Raw genomic sequence first — 16,710 nt, forward strand, 5'->3', positions numbered from 1 at the left:
AAGGCTATCATGTCACTGAACTGTGTGGTCTTTAACTTCATCACAGTTTCCTGTCCCCTAGCAGTGCCTGGGTGGTCAGGTTTGTGGAGGAATGAAGGACAGAAGAGAGCTTGTTAAGGCCATTTGACAGAGAGAGAGAGGAAGGTATGGATAAAGATTTAAGGAAAGACAGACTTACAACAGGGAAGTGAATCAAAAAAACATAAGCTTCTGACATATGCCTGTAATGTTAATCAGTTATTAACTATACACTTGGTTGACTACGGTTTATAATAGCTTGAAATTCCAAGTATATCATTTATTGTTAAACCAGATTTCCCATTTCACTTATTTGCCACTGACAATATTAAAAGAAAATTTTTCAATAGGTTTAAAATCGCATTTTCTATGACTTGGTTTCTTTAGATTCTAAGCATTGTAGGCAAAACTAGATTAAGTATAGCCAATGCAAGGTCAAGATTTTCAGGCACAAATAATCCATTAATGTTCTAATACTTTCAGAAGATGAACCTAATTTCAGATGAAAGCTGCCTCCAGAATATATGGTTAAGTATGTTCTGGGTATAATTTGTTTTGGCAAACAGTGTAGAAATTCATATGAAACTCTACTGAAATAACAGAAAATTGCCCACCTAGAAAAAAATAAATTTTCAATAGCTTCAAATGAATCCTAAAGGATGACAATCCTTGGAAGAGAAATAAAGCATGGATGAGATGGAAATTGTAGTTCTGGGCTGTTATTTAGTTGCTAAGTCATGTCCAACTCTTTTGTGAGCCCATGGACTGTAGCCCACCAGGCTCCTCTGTCCACGGGATTCTCCAGGCAAGAATACTGGAGTGGGTTGCCATTTCCTTCTCCAGGGTATCTTCCCAACCCAGGGATCGAACTTGCATCTCCTGCATTTAGATACAACCTGAAATAGCAAAATTAAATTTCTACATCGGTATGTTTTATAGTGAAAGAAACAGAACAAAATTTTCTTCAAAGTATTAATAAACCCAAATTGCAATTAGTAATGAAGTATTAGAATGTGGAAAATGTTTTCCTCTTTTGAGTCATCTTTTAGTAGCTGTTAATTCCTTTCCTCCATTGGACAGTTTTCTTATTCTGGACCCCCCCAAAATCAGTGCCAATAAGATAAAGTTTTCCTAAAGCATCCTTCATTTTTATGAACCCCTAAGTCCCAAATTTCACTCACTGGGTACTGGGCAAATCAATCACTTGGTCCATTGAATCACCTTAGTGATAGATTTTGAGGAAAACATTTTTCCATGCCATTCTCACACTTGGCTTCAGAAAATTTTCAATTCAGTTCAGTCGCTCAGTCATGTCATAAGTATATGACTTTTAAGTATATGATTTATTTGAATTTAATAGATGTTACTGTATTTTACATTCCTGGAGCAAGAGTAAGGAAATTTCTAGACAGTTTAATTCTAAAATAATTGGGTTTTTGCATAGTTTTAAAGTAGTTCATACAACTGAAGAGCTATTTCACAACATATAAGACATGTTTTGTCATTTAAAATGTATCCAAAGTAACTATAGTAAGGGCTATTCGGCAGTCTTCTAGATGAGCTTCAATATTACTTATGGTGGAAGAATTGTGTTTGAGAAAGTATTTGAGAATACAAACCTTGGAAGAAGAGAGAAAAGCTTATCATTCATACGAGTTGATAATCTTTACTTAATGATGTGTTACTCTGTAGAGGATATACCGCATGTATTCTCTGAATATTTGCAAATAATACCCTTTTAATGTTTATGTAAACCAAACAACAACAATAATAATAAAATAAAATTCTTACAATGGTTGCATACTTTAAGAATATACTAAAAACCACTGAATTATTTAAATTATCCAAAGAAATGACATTGAGTGGGATTTAACCATTTAAATCACAATACATTCAATTCAGCTCAGTTCAGTCACTCAGGCGTGTCCGACTCTGCAACCCCAAGGACTGTAGCATGCCAGGCTTCCCTGGCCATCATCAACTCCCAGAGCTTGCTCAAACTCATGTCCATTGAGTCTGTGATGCCATCCAACCATCTCATTCTCTGTGGTCCCCTTCTCCTCCTTCCTTCAATTTTGCCCAGCATCAGGGTCTTTTCCAATGAATCAGTTCTCCACAGCAGGTGAACAAAGGATTGGAGCTTCAGCTTCAGCATCAGTCCTTCCAATGAATATTCAGGATTTCCTTTAGGATTGACTGGTTTGATTTCCTTGCAGTCCGAGGGACTCTCAAGAGTCTTCTCCAACACCACAGTTCAAAAGCATCAATTCTTTGGTGCTCAACATTCTTTATGGTCCAACTCTCACATCCATACATGACTACTGGAAAAAGCCATAGCTTTGACTAGATGGGCCTTTGTTGGCAGAAAATTTTAAACACGTGCAAACTCTCACATTGCCTAATTCTTTCTCACCAAACCAACTATGATAAGTGAAATGGAGCTAGACAGAAGTATCTACATTATTCAAAGTTAAGGAATGGTTATGGATATTTCCCTCTATGTTAGAAGCTACATGCCTTTTTTTTTTCCTTTGCTCACTCCTTCAAGATCACATCTTATCCTGGGACTTCCCTGGTGGTCCACGGACTAGGACTCCATGCACCCAATGCAGGGGGCCCAAGTTCGATCCCTGAACAGGGAATCAGATCCCACATGCTGCAACTAAGAGTTTGCATGCTGCAACTAAGGATTCCATATGCCTCAACTAAATATCCCAAGTGCTACAACTAAGACCAGTGCAGCCAAATAAAAAATATTAAAAAATATATATATCTCATCTTATCCTACCATCACCACTCCAGTTCACAGACTCTCAGTCTTTTGACTCCATCTTTCAATATCCAGCTGTGGCATCTCCTCCATGGAGTCTCCCCAGATTGCTCAGGCACCATGATTTTAAAAGCTTATGTGCATCCCTGGTGGCTCAAACGGTAGAGCCTGCCTGCAATGTGGGAGACCCGGGTTCGATCCCTGGGTCAGAAAGACCCCTGGAAAAGGAAACAGCAACCCACTCCAGTATTCTTGCCTGAAGAATCCCATGGACAGAGGAGCCTGGTGGGCTACAGTCCATGGGGTTGCAAAGAGTCGGACATGACTGAGCAACTTCACTTTCACTTTTCACTGCTTATGTCACCAGCCTATGGCTGGGTGGCATTACTACGGTAATAGTCAAGCTTTCTACTGACCACTTGTCATGGATGCCGTTCAGGTACTGAATGGTGAATTGGATTAGATCTCCTGAGAACCTGATTATCATTTTTTTTATACTTGCAACTAGATCAAGGACTTCCTTTTTAATTTTTTTAAAATATTTACTTGGCTGCATTGGTCTTAGTAATGGAACATGGGATCTTTGCAGCATCATGAGGGATCTTTTGTTGTGGTGCATGGACTCTCTGGTTGTGGCACACAGACTCAGTAGTTGCAGTGCTCAGGCTTAGTCGCTCCGTGGCTTGTGGGATCTTTAGTTCCCCAGCCTGGGATTGAACCCAAGTTCTCTGCATTGGTAGGCAAATTCTTAACCACTGGACCCCCAGGGAAGTCCTCGAGACCATGGATTTCTTTTAACAGTTATCGCACGCTGTTTATCCTCTTCACATCCCTACAGTGGCCATTTAATAACCTTTATTATTTACATGAGGGCTATGAAGTTTTATCTATATGGTTATCCTAGTGGACTATAACACTGGTTGCATCCACTCGTGTAGAAGGAAAAGATCTCCCCTGAACTGAGAATTCATTTTTCAGTTATCTGGGTAAAAGGCCTATATCTGTAACTGGAAATGGAGACCAGGAAAGACAAGACCGGGCACCCTTGATTTTAATGGTAGCAGGGCCAGGAAGATAGCTCCCTGGGGGTGGTGCCCAATGGCATCATTATAAGGTGACTATCAAAGAGTTAGAAAAGGAGGCAAACTGGCTAGGTGCCATTACAGCTACAGGGCAAATACCCTAAAGGCCTGGACCCAGGATCAGAAAGCAGCTGTCTGTAAGCTTTGAAAACAAATGCTTTGACATCCTCCAAATTTCCCTTTTGTTTTCTACACGTATTAGGTGAAGTTGTTTTGAAAATCCAGTCTTCTTCAGCTCTGTCATGGGAAATGAATGAAAGGTTTTGCCTTTGCCTGAGCAACAGGGGGCCAGAAAAGAGGGCCAGGGGGCAACGCACAAGCATGTTAAACAAACCTTATGCGGGACTTCCCTGGCAGTCCAGGGGCCAGGACTCCACACTTCCAAAGCAGAGGACGTGAGTACGTTCCCTGGTTGGAGAACTAAGAGTCTGCACACTGCGAGGCACGGCCAAAAATTATGATTAAAAAAAAGAGAGAGAGAAGAAGCAGCCTTATGGAATGGAGAAATTTGGAAGAAGAATAGCATCCATCTGGTCTAGTCTAAACCCTGGAAGGTCAAGAGCGTGTTTTACCAACGACGGCAGCATTTTAAAACAAACATTGCATTATTTCAAATGAGTTCCATTTTTCACACTAAAGCACAAAAGGACTCTTGAGAAAAAGTAAAACGTATTATTTGCAAAAATTCAGAGAATCCATGCTACATATCTCTGTAGTACAGAGTAACACATTATTGAGTCAAGATTATCATACTTTTATGAGTAATAAGCTTTTACCCCTTCCCCCAAGGTTTGTTTTCTCAAACATTTTCCCAAACACTACTCTTCCACCGTAAGTAGTGCTGAAGCTGATCTAGAACGCTGTCAAGCAGTCCTTACTATAGTTACTCTGGATATGTGCTTTTTTTTTTTGATGGATAAATTGACTGATTGATCTCTAGTTGTGGCTTGTGGGTTCCAGAGCGTGGGCTCAGTAATAGCAGCACAAGGTAGGCTTAGCTGCCCCTCAGCATGTGGTATCTTCCCAGACCAGGGATTGAACCTATGTCGCCTGCATTGGCAGGTGGGTTCTTAACTACTAGACCACCAGGGAAGTCCTGGATATACTTTATAATGATAAAACATGTCTTACATGTTGTGAAATAGCTCTTCTGTTGTATGAACTACTTTTAAAACTATATGAAAAACCAATTATATTACAATTAAACTCTCTAGAAATGTCCTTATTCTTGCCCCAATAATGTAAAATATATTAATATCTATTAGATTCAAATAAACCATATACTTAAATGTCATATATTTATGACATATAAATTTAAATTACAAGTTATATAAATTATATGCTAAAATATTTAGGCAAACAAGCCTAAATTAATCTTAAATATAAAGTCTCAAGATAAATATATTAACATCACAATGTTTCACATCTTTAAATTTGTGAAACACTCCATTGGAAACAATAGAATAGTGATGCAATTCTTGGGTGAAAATTGCTAAAACTTCTTAAAATAGTCACATAATTTTTAAATCCACTGACTTGGAAGACAGAAATGAAAAACTGGATTGAGTTTCTCATGTCAACCTTAAAAATTACCTATAAAGACTTATGTTAAAGCAGTAATTTAAAAAAATATATCATCAGTGTGAATTTCGGGATAAATATTTCCCCTGAAACTTAATGGAATTGAGTTCTTTCTTCCAGAAGAAAACTTGTTAATTTTTTTTTTAGAAACTTCATTCAACATATTTCTTTTTAAAGCCAAATATTTTGTACATTTCATGTATCTAGGAAATGGGATATTTAACCAAGTGAATATGCTAAAAACTGAAAAACATTAACCAAAAAAAAAAAAAACCTTAAAAAACTATAAAAATAGAAAACATCAGTAAAGTATACTCTATTCAGGACCACTGATCACACACTATTTTTTAATATATAAAATGTACTTGTAGAGCTTTAATATTAGCATAACAGTAAATTATTATACAATATTTTGGGGGGGAACCTGTTTATTCAAACTTTCTGATTGAATTCGGTGTAAACAAAAATTTACTGTAAGGACTATTTTTGGTATAAAAAATAATCTGATCCAAAAGTGTTTAGGAGACAACCTGAGATTTTAGAAGAGATGTATACCATCAAAATGGGGGTTTTCTACATCAACTGGCAATAAAATATTAGACCAGAAATAGTAATGATTATAAAATGCCACTTTGCCACTATCATTGATATTAACCAAGGTAGCAGAGGAGTCAAAGTGGAGTAGGAAATGGCACCCACTTCAGTATCCTTGCCTGGAAACTTCCACGGAGAGAGGAGCCTGGCAGGCTACAGTCCATGGGGTTGCAAAAAGTCGGACACGACTGAGCACCACCACCATTAGAGAAGTGAAAATATTAGAGAATTAATACCTTCAGATTAGAATGGGGGAGAAAAAAAGGATATTTGGATAAAATTGAAAGTTATCATTGCTAATTAAAAAGCAGTCAAGTCTATAGGAAAGTAAATCTTCAAAAGGGAGGACATAACTGGTAAGCAAAGTATTTTATCTGCAGGCAATTCACTGTGCTTCCCTAAGGGGAAAAAAATAGTCCCTTTCAGGGAGTTCTTGACTTGTCATTTCTCTGGGGGCCTTTCAACTTCATCTGTCCCCTTTATACGATGGAAAGTAAAAGCTGATTTGAAGGTGCCATCACCATCCTGTTGTGAAAAACAGAGGAAGGTGGCCCACAGAAAACCACAGAGTCCAGTGTAAGCTGTTCGCCAGTGAATGGGAATGAGGCTGAAGTTGGTCAGCTGTAACAGAGAGAACACATCTGTGAGGGCTCCGTATAAACCAAACCCACGAATCAGCATTCTTAGTAGTTTGAAACTCACCTGTACCAAAGGCCAGTACATCAGACCACTCTGGAATAAAGGAAAACTTTATTAGGATGCTTTTAAATTGCACAAAGTGATCACACAGTTTGTTCTATAAAGCGTTAAAAAAAAAAACAAACACACCAGACAACAAAATAAATAAATAAATAAAAATAAAGATGAAACAATGGTTTAAAAAAGAAATACCAGGCAGGAAGAATGTGGCGGTGGTAGTATATTTCAGACTAAGCAGATTAAATTAGACTACTTATGGTCTCTCAAGTGGAAGAGGGTGGGAAGTTATACAGAAAGCTGTGAGGCACAGGAATAAAGATTTTTATTAGTTATAGTCATAGATCTAGACTATAAAAAAGTCTACCTGAATGAGGACCAATTCTGGAAGACAATTGCTTTCAAATCACTGTTAACAACATATTATACTGCAGTTTTCCTGTTTGCTCAAGCAAACGATTCAGGGAAATACTGATAAAACACAGGATCATCAATGAATTTTTGAAACTATAGACTAAACCCACTTTATGGTGGTTTTTTAATAATGTATTCCAGCTACTTCATGCTAGAGAACAAGTTTAGCTTTTAATATGGATTTATTTTAACAGGCTTTAACCTGTTGTTTTGGGCTTTCCAGGTAACAATGGTAAAGAATCCACCTTCCAATGCAGGAGATGCAGGTTCGATCCCTGGGTTGGGAAAACTCCCTGGAGAAGGAAAGGGCAACCCACTCCAGTATTCTTCCCTGGGAAATCCCATGGACAGAGGAGCCCGGCAGGCTACAGTCCATGGAGTGGCAAAAGAGTCAGACATCACTTAGTGATTAAACAACAACTGAGTATAGAGTACAAGAGGTGACTTGTTTCAAGCCCTGGAATAACCCTGAGAAACATTTTCCTTTTCTGTAAATACCATTGTGATGTTAAGAAGATTTATTTCACGGGGACTCAGCAGAATGCATACCTGGAAACATCAGCTCTAAATGTGGCAATGATTCCATTAAGCCACTCACATTCTACTATTCCTATTTTGCAATAACCTCTTTGACTCCAAAAATCACTGTAATTACTAACAAGAATAAATATAAGAATGTCAGAAATCACTGTGAACATTGAATAAAATTCAGAGACACATATAGACATTCTTAAAGCTTCTCCTTTAACCATTAAAACAAATTTAAAATCTGTCAAAACATTGTACCCTTGTGTCAACCATCTGGAGCCCTACTTTAAGAATATTTTTATTTAAATGTATTTTATGTTAAAAAAGATACAAAAAAGGACTTCCCTGGTGGTCCAGTGGTTAAGAATCTGCCTTCCAGTTCAGGGAGAAAGTTTCGATCCCTAATGGGGAACTAAAATTTCATATGTCTCGAGGCAACTAAGCCTGCACACCACAGTGAAAGATCCCTAGTGCGGCAACTAAGACCTGACACAGCCAAATAAGTAAATATTAAAAAAAAAAAAAAGATACAGAAAGATCATGGTTGTATTTTGAGAAGTCCGTCTTACCTTATACGTATTCCAGAATTTCTGTCTCATGTCCAAAAATATGTCATCCTTTCCCTGGAGAATACTCATACCTATTTGCAAAAACACACACCAAAAGAATTTTAATAAGATTCAAAAGTAAGAATACTGTGTAACAGTTCACGTTCAAGTTTTCTATTCCAATATGCAAGGTGACCACCACTATCACTCACTCAGTATGTCCCATCTGACCCAACAGTGAAAACAGAAGACAATCTGCATTCTAACACTGGGTACATTTTAAAGTGATGATTAATATGAAGTGACAATAGCAGGGTATGAGGTTATAGCAGAATTATTTTTTAAAAAAAAACTGTAAGAGAATTCACAAAAACCTCAATATAATCATAGTGGGACTATTGGCAACATTTTTCCTCTCCTTTTAAAAGATTTTGTGAAATTCTTAAATTTTTTAAAATTAATTTCCTCCTTTTACAGAAAGGCTGCCAGACTCTGGGTGTTCTAGCAACTTCAGATTTCCCATCTAAAGAGGCTTTCGAATTGGAATTTGAAAGCGGAACATCAATTCAGTGCTCCTAAAAGCATGTGGAAAACTCTGATGTTCAAAAACCCTGAAAAGGAAGTCAGGGGAAAAGAATAAAACCCTCTTATTTTAGGAAGGGTGTAAAAATAAGAGTGCTTCAAAAATTCTCCCCCAACTCTGATTAGGAGGAAGGGGAAATTAAATCTTTTAAGTCAATTGCAGGGGATTCTTAGAACAGGACTTACAAGAAAACTGAGCCCAATATTGGTAATACCGCACTCCACTTACACAGCAGTAACTAAGGGCTAAGCACTTGATGTGCTTTCTTTCATAACCCTGGGCTGAGGATGGTCAAGTTACAAAGCAGGAAAAGCGCTCAGGGAGGCTGATAGTGATGCAAGTGCAACCCAGGTGTGGATTCTGAACCAGATCTCATAATCACAGCTATTCTAGCTTCCAAGGGAGCTCCAGCACAAAGGATCATCTAAGACAGGCAATTTCCAAGTCTAAAGAGCCTTGAACAGACATCCAACCTACCCACTCCTACCTCCCCCATTTTTACAGGAGGAAAGGGAAGCAGGGTCCAGAAATGTGAAAAGAGAAACAAAGAAGCTGTGTGGGCAGGAATCTGTTTCTGGGTCCTTGGGCTTGATCCACAAGCCTGAGCAGCCCTGTGACTGCAGCATCTTTCTGGTTTCAGGCATACTGACACTCCCCAGAGAGATGAAGTCCATGTCATGCATTGTGCTTGTTTCAGGCGAGTCTTTTTTCCCTATGAGCCTCAGTTTCCTCGTGTGTGTGTATGTGTGTGTGTATTAGTCACTCATTTGTGTCTGACTCTTTGTGACCAGATAGACTGTAGCCCGCCAGGCTCTTCTGTCCATGGAATTCTCCAGGCAAGAATACTGGAGTGGGTTGCCATTCCCTTCTCCACGGATCTTCCCGACCCAGGGATCAAACCCAGGTCTCCTGCATTACAGGCAGATTTCATACTGTCTGAGCCACCATGGAAGCCCCTTCCTCATGTGTAACATGGGAATAATGGTACCTGCCTCGCTGGGTTTTTTGAGAATTAAACAGGAATCTGATTCCCAAAAGCCAACACCACCACCCTCCACCCCATCACCATCGTACGAGGCCACTGCAGCAACAGGCATGAGGAAACTAGACAAACTTGGCCTGGGTGTCACTCCCTGGGATGAGGCACAGATCTTCTGATAAACCAGGCAGCTCCTGCTCCCAGGTCCTCTAGGCCCTGACCTCACGGACCCTGTCAACCGTATGGTTGGCACTGTACCAGGCACGATTACTGTGGAATTTGTGAGTGACTCTGGTCCTCAAAATGAGATCCATGGGGCAGTGTAGGTTCCTTCAAAGGGGTAACTTGATCACTTCGACCCAGTTTAGAAGAAAGCATCAAGAGGCACTGACATGACCCCTTGGCGGGGAATCTGTGATCCCCAATGCCAACGCCAGGCCTAGGATCCTTGAATTTTCTTAATGGATGGGTGCCCCTCCCCTGCTCACTCCTTTCCAGGTGATAGAAAACGCTATGAAGGTGAAGGCCACAGAGCCCTCTTCACTGTTTTAGAATTTTAGGGTGCTAAGGAAGGTTCCGAAAGTTAGGCCCTCAGACTTCGCGGTGCACTTTCTGAGGAGGGGGGTTCCCTGCACCCTCACAGGTACAGAGTCTTCTCATTACAGGGGTCCGAGGTCTTCTCACATTTTCTGCGGGTTTTGATGTGGGGATGGGACTCCCTTCAGGTAAACCTTGTTACAAAAGCAGGAGAATGGCCCTGAGCCCACATCCTGGGGGGAAACAGGTAGGACCCGGAGGCTCAGATGGTAAAGTATCTGCCTGCAATGCAGGAGACCTGGGTTCGATCCCTGCGCTCGGGCAGATCCCCTGGAGAAGGAATTGGCAACCCACTCCAGTATTCTTGCCTGGAGAATCCCGTGGACAGAGGAACCTGGGGAGGCTACAGTCCATGGGGTCACAAAGAGTCAGACACGACTGAGCAACTAACAGTTGAACACTTAGGCAGGACCTCAGATTCCCCCGTCTCTGCCCCGACCATCCTGAATCCCCTCACATTTTGTTTCCGTGTTGGAAAGCTTATCCCTCCAGTGGAAATGAGGCCCCCAGACCCAGGCGTGAATTTTCCCAGGAGCAGGACCGCTTCTCCCCACCCCTTGTACCGTCCCACCACTTGTACCGTCCCACCCCCTGTACCGTCCCACCCCCCGCCCCACAACCTGGTGACAGGGGTCGCAGCGACTATGGTAAAGAGCTGAGGGTCTCCTTGATATTCCCGTGGTTCTTTTTTTCAGGGGAAAAATGGATCTCCATTCCTGCCTCTCCCAGTTCCGGCCTACGTACACCCCAGGGCCCCCTGAAACTTCCAGACTATTTGCAACCCCAGCGTCCCAAATGCGCTCCTCGCGCGCTAATCCAGGCCTCTCCAGCAACCACGCCTCAATTTCTTTTCCCTCAATCCCTTTAATCCACTCTCCCCAGACTTCTCGGTCCTCACACCTCGATCTCCCGCTCTCGCCCCGACCCTCCCAGCCTCCTAAGCCTTGGCCCCCACGGGAAGGTTTCCAGCCCCGGCCCCTCCCCAGAGAGCCCCAGGCTCCTGCTCCGTCCCAGCCCCAGAAAGCCCCTGCCTCCAGTCCCCCAATTCCGGATCCGACCCCGTCCCCCAGCTCCGCCTCCAGGTCCCCGCCCGGCTCCTCACCGGCGTAGAAGGTAGAGACGTACACCGGCCCGCCCAGCACCTGGTCGCACAGCACCTTGGCCAGGATGGTGCGCGGCGCGCGCCCAGGCAGCGCGCGCTCCAGCAGGCCCAGCCACAAGTAGTTCAAGTTCGCATGGAAGGCCACGGCCACGGTAGCCACGTGCCGCGTATGTCGCCAGTCGGCCGGACCGCCCCGCAACAGCTGCTGCAGCGCGTCGCCGCCCGAGAAGAACCCGGCGTAAAGCAGTACGTTCGCTGGCCAAGGGTAACGCCCGGCGGCGCGCGTGAGCACCTGCCACCAGCTCACCATGCCGGTTCCTAAGGCGCCCCACGAACGCAGGCAGCTGGCTCCCGGGCCTCCGCCCTCAGCCCCGGCAGCCGGCGCGCCGCCTCCAGCCACTTGCGCCTACCGCCTCCCGATGCTCGAAGGCGATTGGGCGCCCCGCGCACACCCAACCCGCCGACCAATCCCGTGGCCCTTGGCGATCCTGGGGGCTGAGCTTTTGATGTGCCGGGGGTCCACAAATGCTTGATCCCCTTGCAAGAAATGCCCACAGCAGGCAAATCCATTCTGACGGTAGACTAGTCAGGGGCTGGGCGATGGCGCGGGGCTGGCGGGGATGCGAAGTGACTGCGAACAGGGTGTGGGGTTCTTTTGTGGTGTGATGAAATATCTAGTAATTAGATAATGATAATGATTGCATGATAACGAAAATCTTTGAATGAATTGTGAATTGTGTGGTATGTGAATTATACCTCAAAAATAAACCAAAAAAAAAAAGTTTAAAAAAGAAGGAGCTGCTGCTGCTGCTAAGTCGCTTCAGTCGTGTCCGACTCTGTGCGACCCCTAGACGGCAGCTCACCAGGCTCCCCCGTCCCTGGGATTCTCCAGGCAAGAATACTGGAGTGGGTTGCCATTTCCTTCTCCAAAAAAAAGAAGGAGAAACTTGGGGAAAAGCGGGCATACCAAAACTCGATTACCAAGGAGGCGGCGTTTTTTAAATGTTTTCACATGCAAGAGAGTCACAGTTTCCACACATACAGTGCTCTGACCATGTACCAGTCTTTGGAGACAACGTCAGAAATTAACCTCTGAGGCCTTTCCTGAATGCGAAGTGGGATTCAATCCTCTTCAGAGGCTGTGCCTCAATGAATATTACCTCCCAAAACATTGGCTGAGTTCCCAGAAGTAGGGGGTAATTGGAAACCCAAACAGCAGGTGTAACCTCTGACCTCATGGAAGTCATTTTCTCTTTGCTTCTTTTTCTGCATTTTTCCTTCCTCCGTGGTCACATCCAATTCCATTCTCATTTTCTCTCTTTCTCTCTTGTTTACCCTATTTCGGTTAATTATTAATTTTTGATTTTTAACTTTTCATCTTGAAATAATGCCAGACTTTTTGAAATGTTGCAAAAGTAATACAGAGTTCCTGTATACTCTTCACCCAAGCTTCCCCAGATATTGATATCTTACATAACCATAGTACAATCGTCAGAACAAGAAAACAGGCACTGATGTAATACCCCACCTACAGACTTTATTCAAATTACTGCCAATTGTCCCATTAAAGTCCTTTTACAAGGACTAGCATTCAATCCTGGATCACTTTGCATTGCATTGAGTTGTCACAGAGCACCTTAGTCGCCAACCAGGGGGCATTAACCAGTTATTTCATAGTTTGTTCCTCAATTTGTCAGCCCTATTTTATGGGCTGAATTGTTTCCCCACAAAATTCATATGTTGAGGCCCTAACCCCTGGTACCTCAGAATGTGGCTGTCTTTGGAGAAAGGGCCTTAAAAGAGGTGGTTAAGTTCAAATGAGGCCCTTAGGCTAGGCCCCGATCCAATCTGACTGGTGTCCTAATAAGAGGAGGAAATCTGGACATAGGAAGAGGCATGAGAGCAGTGCATGCACAGAGGAAAGGTCCTGGGAGGACAGGGTGAGAAGGGGGCCACCTACAAGCAAAGGAGACAGGCCTCAGAAAAAGCTAAGAAGCTGACACTTTGACCTTGGACTTCCAGCCTCCAGAACTGTGAGAAAATAAATTGTTTAACCCACCTAGTCTGTGGTATTTTGTTCTGGCAGCCCTAGCCGACTAATCCACCCATTCTCTTCAGTTCTTGGGATTCTGCCAATTTCCGTGTCCTTTGACCTTTGCTATCTGGTCATGTACTGATCTCCATCCCTTGGCGCTCCTTGTCCTTGTTACTGGTTCCAAGTAAATCTTCTGTCAAACTTGTCTCCACTAGGCAGGTTCCTGGCACACACCTTTGTTTGTTTACTACTTAAATTCCCCTTGTATTCTTTTCCTATTGTTGCTGTGACAAGTTACCACAAATCTGTTGTCTTAGAGGTTTGGAGGTCAGAAGTCTAAAATGGACCCACGGACTGCCTTCCCTCCAGAGGCCCTAGGAGAGAATCCATCTCTTTGCTTTTCCCAGCTTCTAGAGGCCCTCTACATTCCTGGGTGGCTCCTTCCTCTGTCTTCAAAGCCAGTTTTGTAGCATCTTCCAGTCTCTCTCTCTTTCATTCCATCATCACATAGTCTTTTCTGACTCCAACCCATCTATTCTTCCTCTTAGAAGGACCCTTGTGATCACAGTCATCCTACCTGGGTAATGCAGTTTAACCTCCATGTCTTGAGATCTTACCAGTCTGACTCTTTGCAATCCTAGGGACTGTAGCCTGCCAGGCTCCTCTGTCCATGGGATTTCCCAGGCAAGAATACTAAAGTGGGTTGCCATTTCCTACTCCTGGGGATCTTACTGACCCAGGGATCAAACTCTTGTCTCTTTTGTCCTGCATTGGCAGGCAGATGCTTTACCACTACAACACCTGGGACATCTTTGGAGGGCTATTATTCATGTCTTACTTCTCTGTAATCCTTTCAATCGCTAACAGCAATTGATCACATCAGCTGAAATCAAAGGACCCATATCTCAACAAACTGCGATAGGACCAGCTGTTAACCCAGGGAACCTTTCATTCATTCATTCAGTTGATCAATATTTATTGAGCACAGTTATGGGCCAGGCACTTAGTGATGGGCTTGTGTCATGGATTTGTGTTCACAATGACTTTTTTCTTAAAAAAAAAAATCTAATTCCTGCCTAAATTAGAGGAAATTGTGGTCTTCATTAAGAAAAAAAGAAAATCATCCTAATGACTCCTACACAATTCCCTTAACTAAATTTGTTAGAGAGAAAAATAGAGCAAAATTGGGGAAATTTTCTGAAAAGTAGGGTAGGGGAGGGATTAGGATTTCCGGGTAAAATGTAGGATGCCCATTTAATTTTGAATTTCATATGAACAACGAATAATTTTTAGTGTAAGTATACCCTGGTGCAGTATTTGGGCATGCTTACACTAAAAAATTTTAACTGTTCATCTGAAATTTGAAGTGAATTGAACAGCCTGTACCTTTATTTTTAATTTTTTTTTTTTGGCCACACCCTGTGGCTTTCGGGATCTTAGTTCCCTGCCCAGGGATTGAACCCGGGCCTGGGAAGTGAAAGTGCTGAGTCCTAACCATTGGACCTCCAGGGAACCCGCAAGGACATCCTGTTTTGTTTTCTAAAATATTTATTTATTTACTTGACTGTGCTTAGTTGTGGTATGTGGGACCCAGTTCCCTGACCAGGGATTGAACATGGGCCTCCTGCACTGGGAGTGCAGAGTCTTAGCCATTGGGCCACCAGGGAAGTCCAGTCATCCTGTAGTTTTAAAATACAGAGATTGGGATTGACATTCATGGAGAGCTTGCTGCATGTGTCAATTTTCTACTAACCACTTTAATACATGAATTTTTTTTCTCCTCACAGAAAGCCAGTGAAGCTGAGGATTGGTAACAACCTATATAGAGGCAAATATCCTCCAAAATCTATGGTGATGTTTATGAAGGAGCTCAACATATTTACTTAATGGGAGTTGAAAGGAAGAGCAATGAATATTTTGAAAGTTGAGATGGTTTTATGTAGATTGGTATATACTTGTCTCTTCTTAAAAGCAGTAAAAAAAAATGCAGCAGTTAAAGACAATCTAATTCAGTAAAAATGCTGAAGAACCTGCTTGGCCTTCAAAGGAGAAGAGATGCTGTGAGATAAATTAATTCATTCCATTGATGCTTCATCAACTGTTCAAGCTGTGATTCCGAGCCCTCTGGCAATAATGAATTAACAGGTTTATGGGACATTAATATCCCTGAACAGTGGAGGATAACCAGGGAATGTAGTGCTGAGTTAAAATGGAAAAGAGTTTTGTTAGGAGTTCTTTCAGCAGGGAGTAAAGTACTGATGTGGGAACTGAGTTTCAATTTACAACTAAGGATCACATTAAACACACATTAAGATGATTACAGGGAAGCTTATTGTAACCATTATTATGTCATTTTATTTAAATGAATGGGGGCTTAATAAGAACCATCAAGTGGGCTGCAATGTCTAAAATCTTCTATCTTCTTTCACTAATCTGGAAATTTCTACTGACAAAAGTTTACTGTGCTGAATAGGCTCCAAGAGCCACAGGTCTGTTTTCCAATGAACGGAGGAAGAAATCAGCTTCAAAAAAACCCCATGACCTTCAAAAAAGGTCATAGAAGTTCCTCTAGCCCCTTCAATATCACCTCTGAGACATCTTTTGTTTCTGAGGGTAAGGGTACTAAGCCAGAGACTAACTCTTTGTCGCCTGAAATGAGGTTGGCAACAAAAACTCTGATCTAATCCTCTTTCTTTCAACATTTTCTCACTCACCCACCCCTTCAGTCCAGACCCCTTCATTCTTAAAAATTACTATTCATCTATTTTTGGCTGCACTGGGTCTTCATTGCTTCGGGCTTTCTCCAGTCATGGCGAGCAGGGACTACACTCTAGTTGCGATGGGAAGGCTTCTCCTTGCAGTGACTTTTGTAGCGGTGCAAGGGCTCTAGGGCTCCAGTAATTGTGGCTCGAGGGGTTAGTTGCCGGAGGCACGTGGCATCTCCCCAGATCAGGGATGGAGCCCATGTCCCCTACATCGGCAGGTGAGTTCTTAACCACTGGACCACCAGAGGAGTCTATTCTTTTTTCTTTAGTATTTATTTTTATTTATTTCTTTGGCTGCAACAGGTCTTAGTTGCAGCACACGGGATCGTTGATCTTCCTTGTGTCTCACAGGATCTTTTAGCTGAGGCATGTAGGGTCTAGTTCCCTGATCAAGGATTGAACCCAGGCCCCCTGCATT

The 16,710-nt window shown here is 42.5% G+C and overlaps 1 protein-coding gene and 1 long non-coding RNA gene across 3 annotated transcripts; one reads left to right on the forward strand and one right to left on the reverse strand.

The window, feature by feature from the left end:
* Positions 1-4,770: 4,770 nt before the first annotated feature.
* On the reverse strand, positions 4,771-14,586 carry MPV17L (MPV17 mitochondrial inner membrane protein like). Of its 2 annotated transcripts, XM_081556309.1 has the most exons (4): positions 11,493-14,586; positions 8,253-8,323; positions 6,748-6,777; positions 4,771-6,666 (listed from the first exon to the last, which is right to left on the reverse strand). In XM_081556309.1, the coding sequence occupies exons 1-4, from the start codon at positions 11,800-11,802 to the stop codon at positions 6,487-6,489; spliced, it is 591 nt and encodes a 196-aa protein (XP_081412435.1). In that variant the 5' UTR covers positions 11,803-14,586; the 3' UTR covers positions 4,771-6,486. The 2 variants fall into 2 exon arrangements, with proteins under 2 accessions (XP_081412435.1, XP_081412436.1); XM_081556310.1 differs by lacking the exon at positions 8,253-8,323 and having other exon boundaries at positions 6,500-6,666.
* On the forward strand, positions 11,755-15,852 carry LOC145532057 (uncharacterized). The gene is made up of 2 exons (XR_014072942.1): positions 11,755-12,069; positions 15,315-15,852. It is a non-coding gene; the product is annotated as an uncharacterized LOC145532057 (long non-coding RNA).
* Positions 15,853-16,710: the final 858 nt, after the last annotated feature.

Source organism: Giraffa tippelskirchi, chromosome 13, assembly GCF_054371585.1.
Source record: "Giraffa tippelskirchi isolate mGirTip1 chromosome 13, T2T-mGirTip1v1.2.pri, whole genome shotgun sequence".
Classification (NCBI taxonomy): Eukaryota; Metazoa; Chordata; class Mammalia; order Artiodactyla; family Giraffidae; genus Giraffa; species Giraffa tippelskirchi.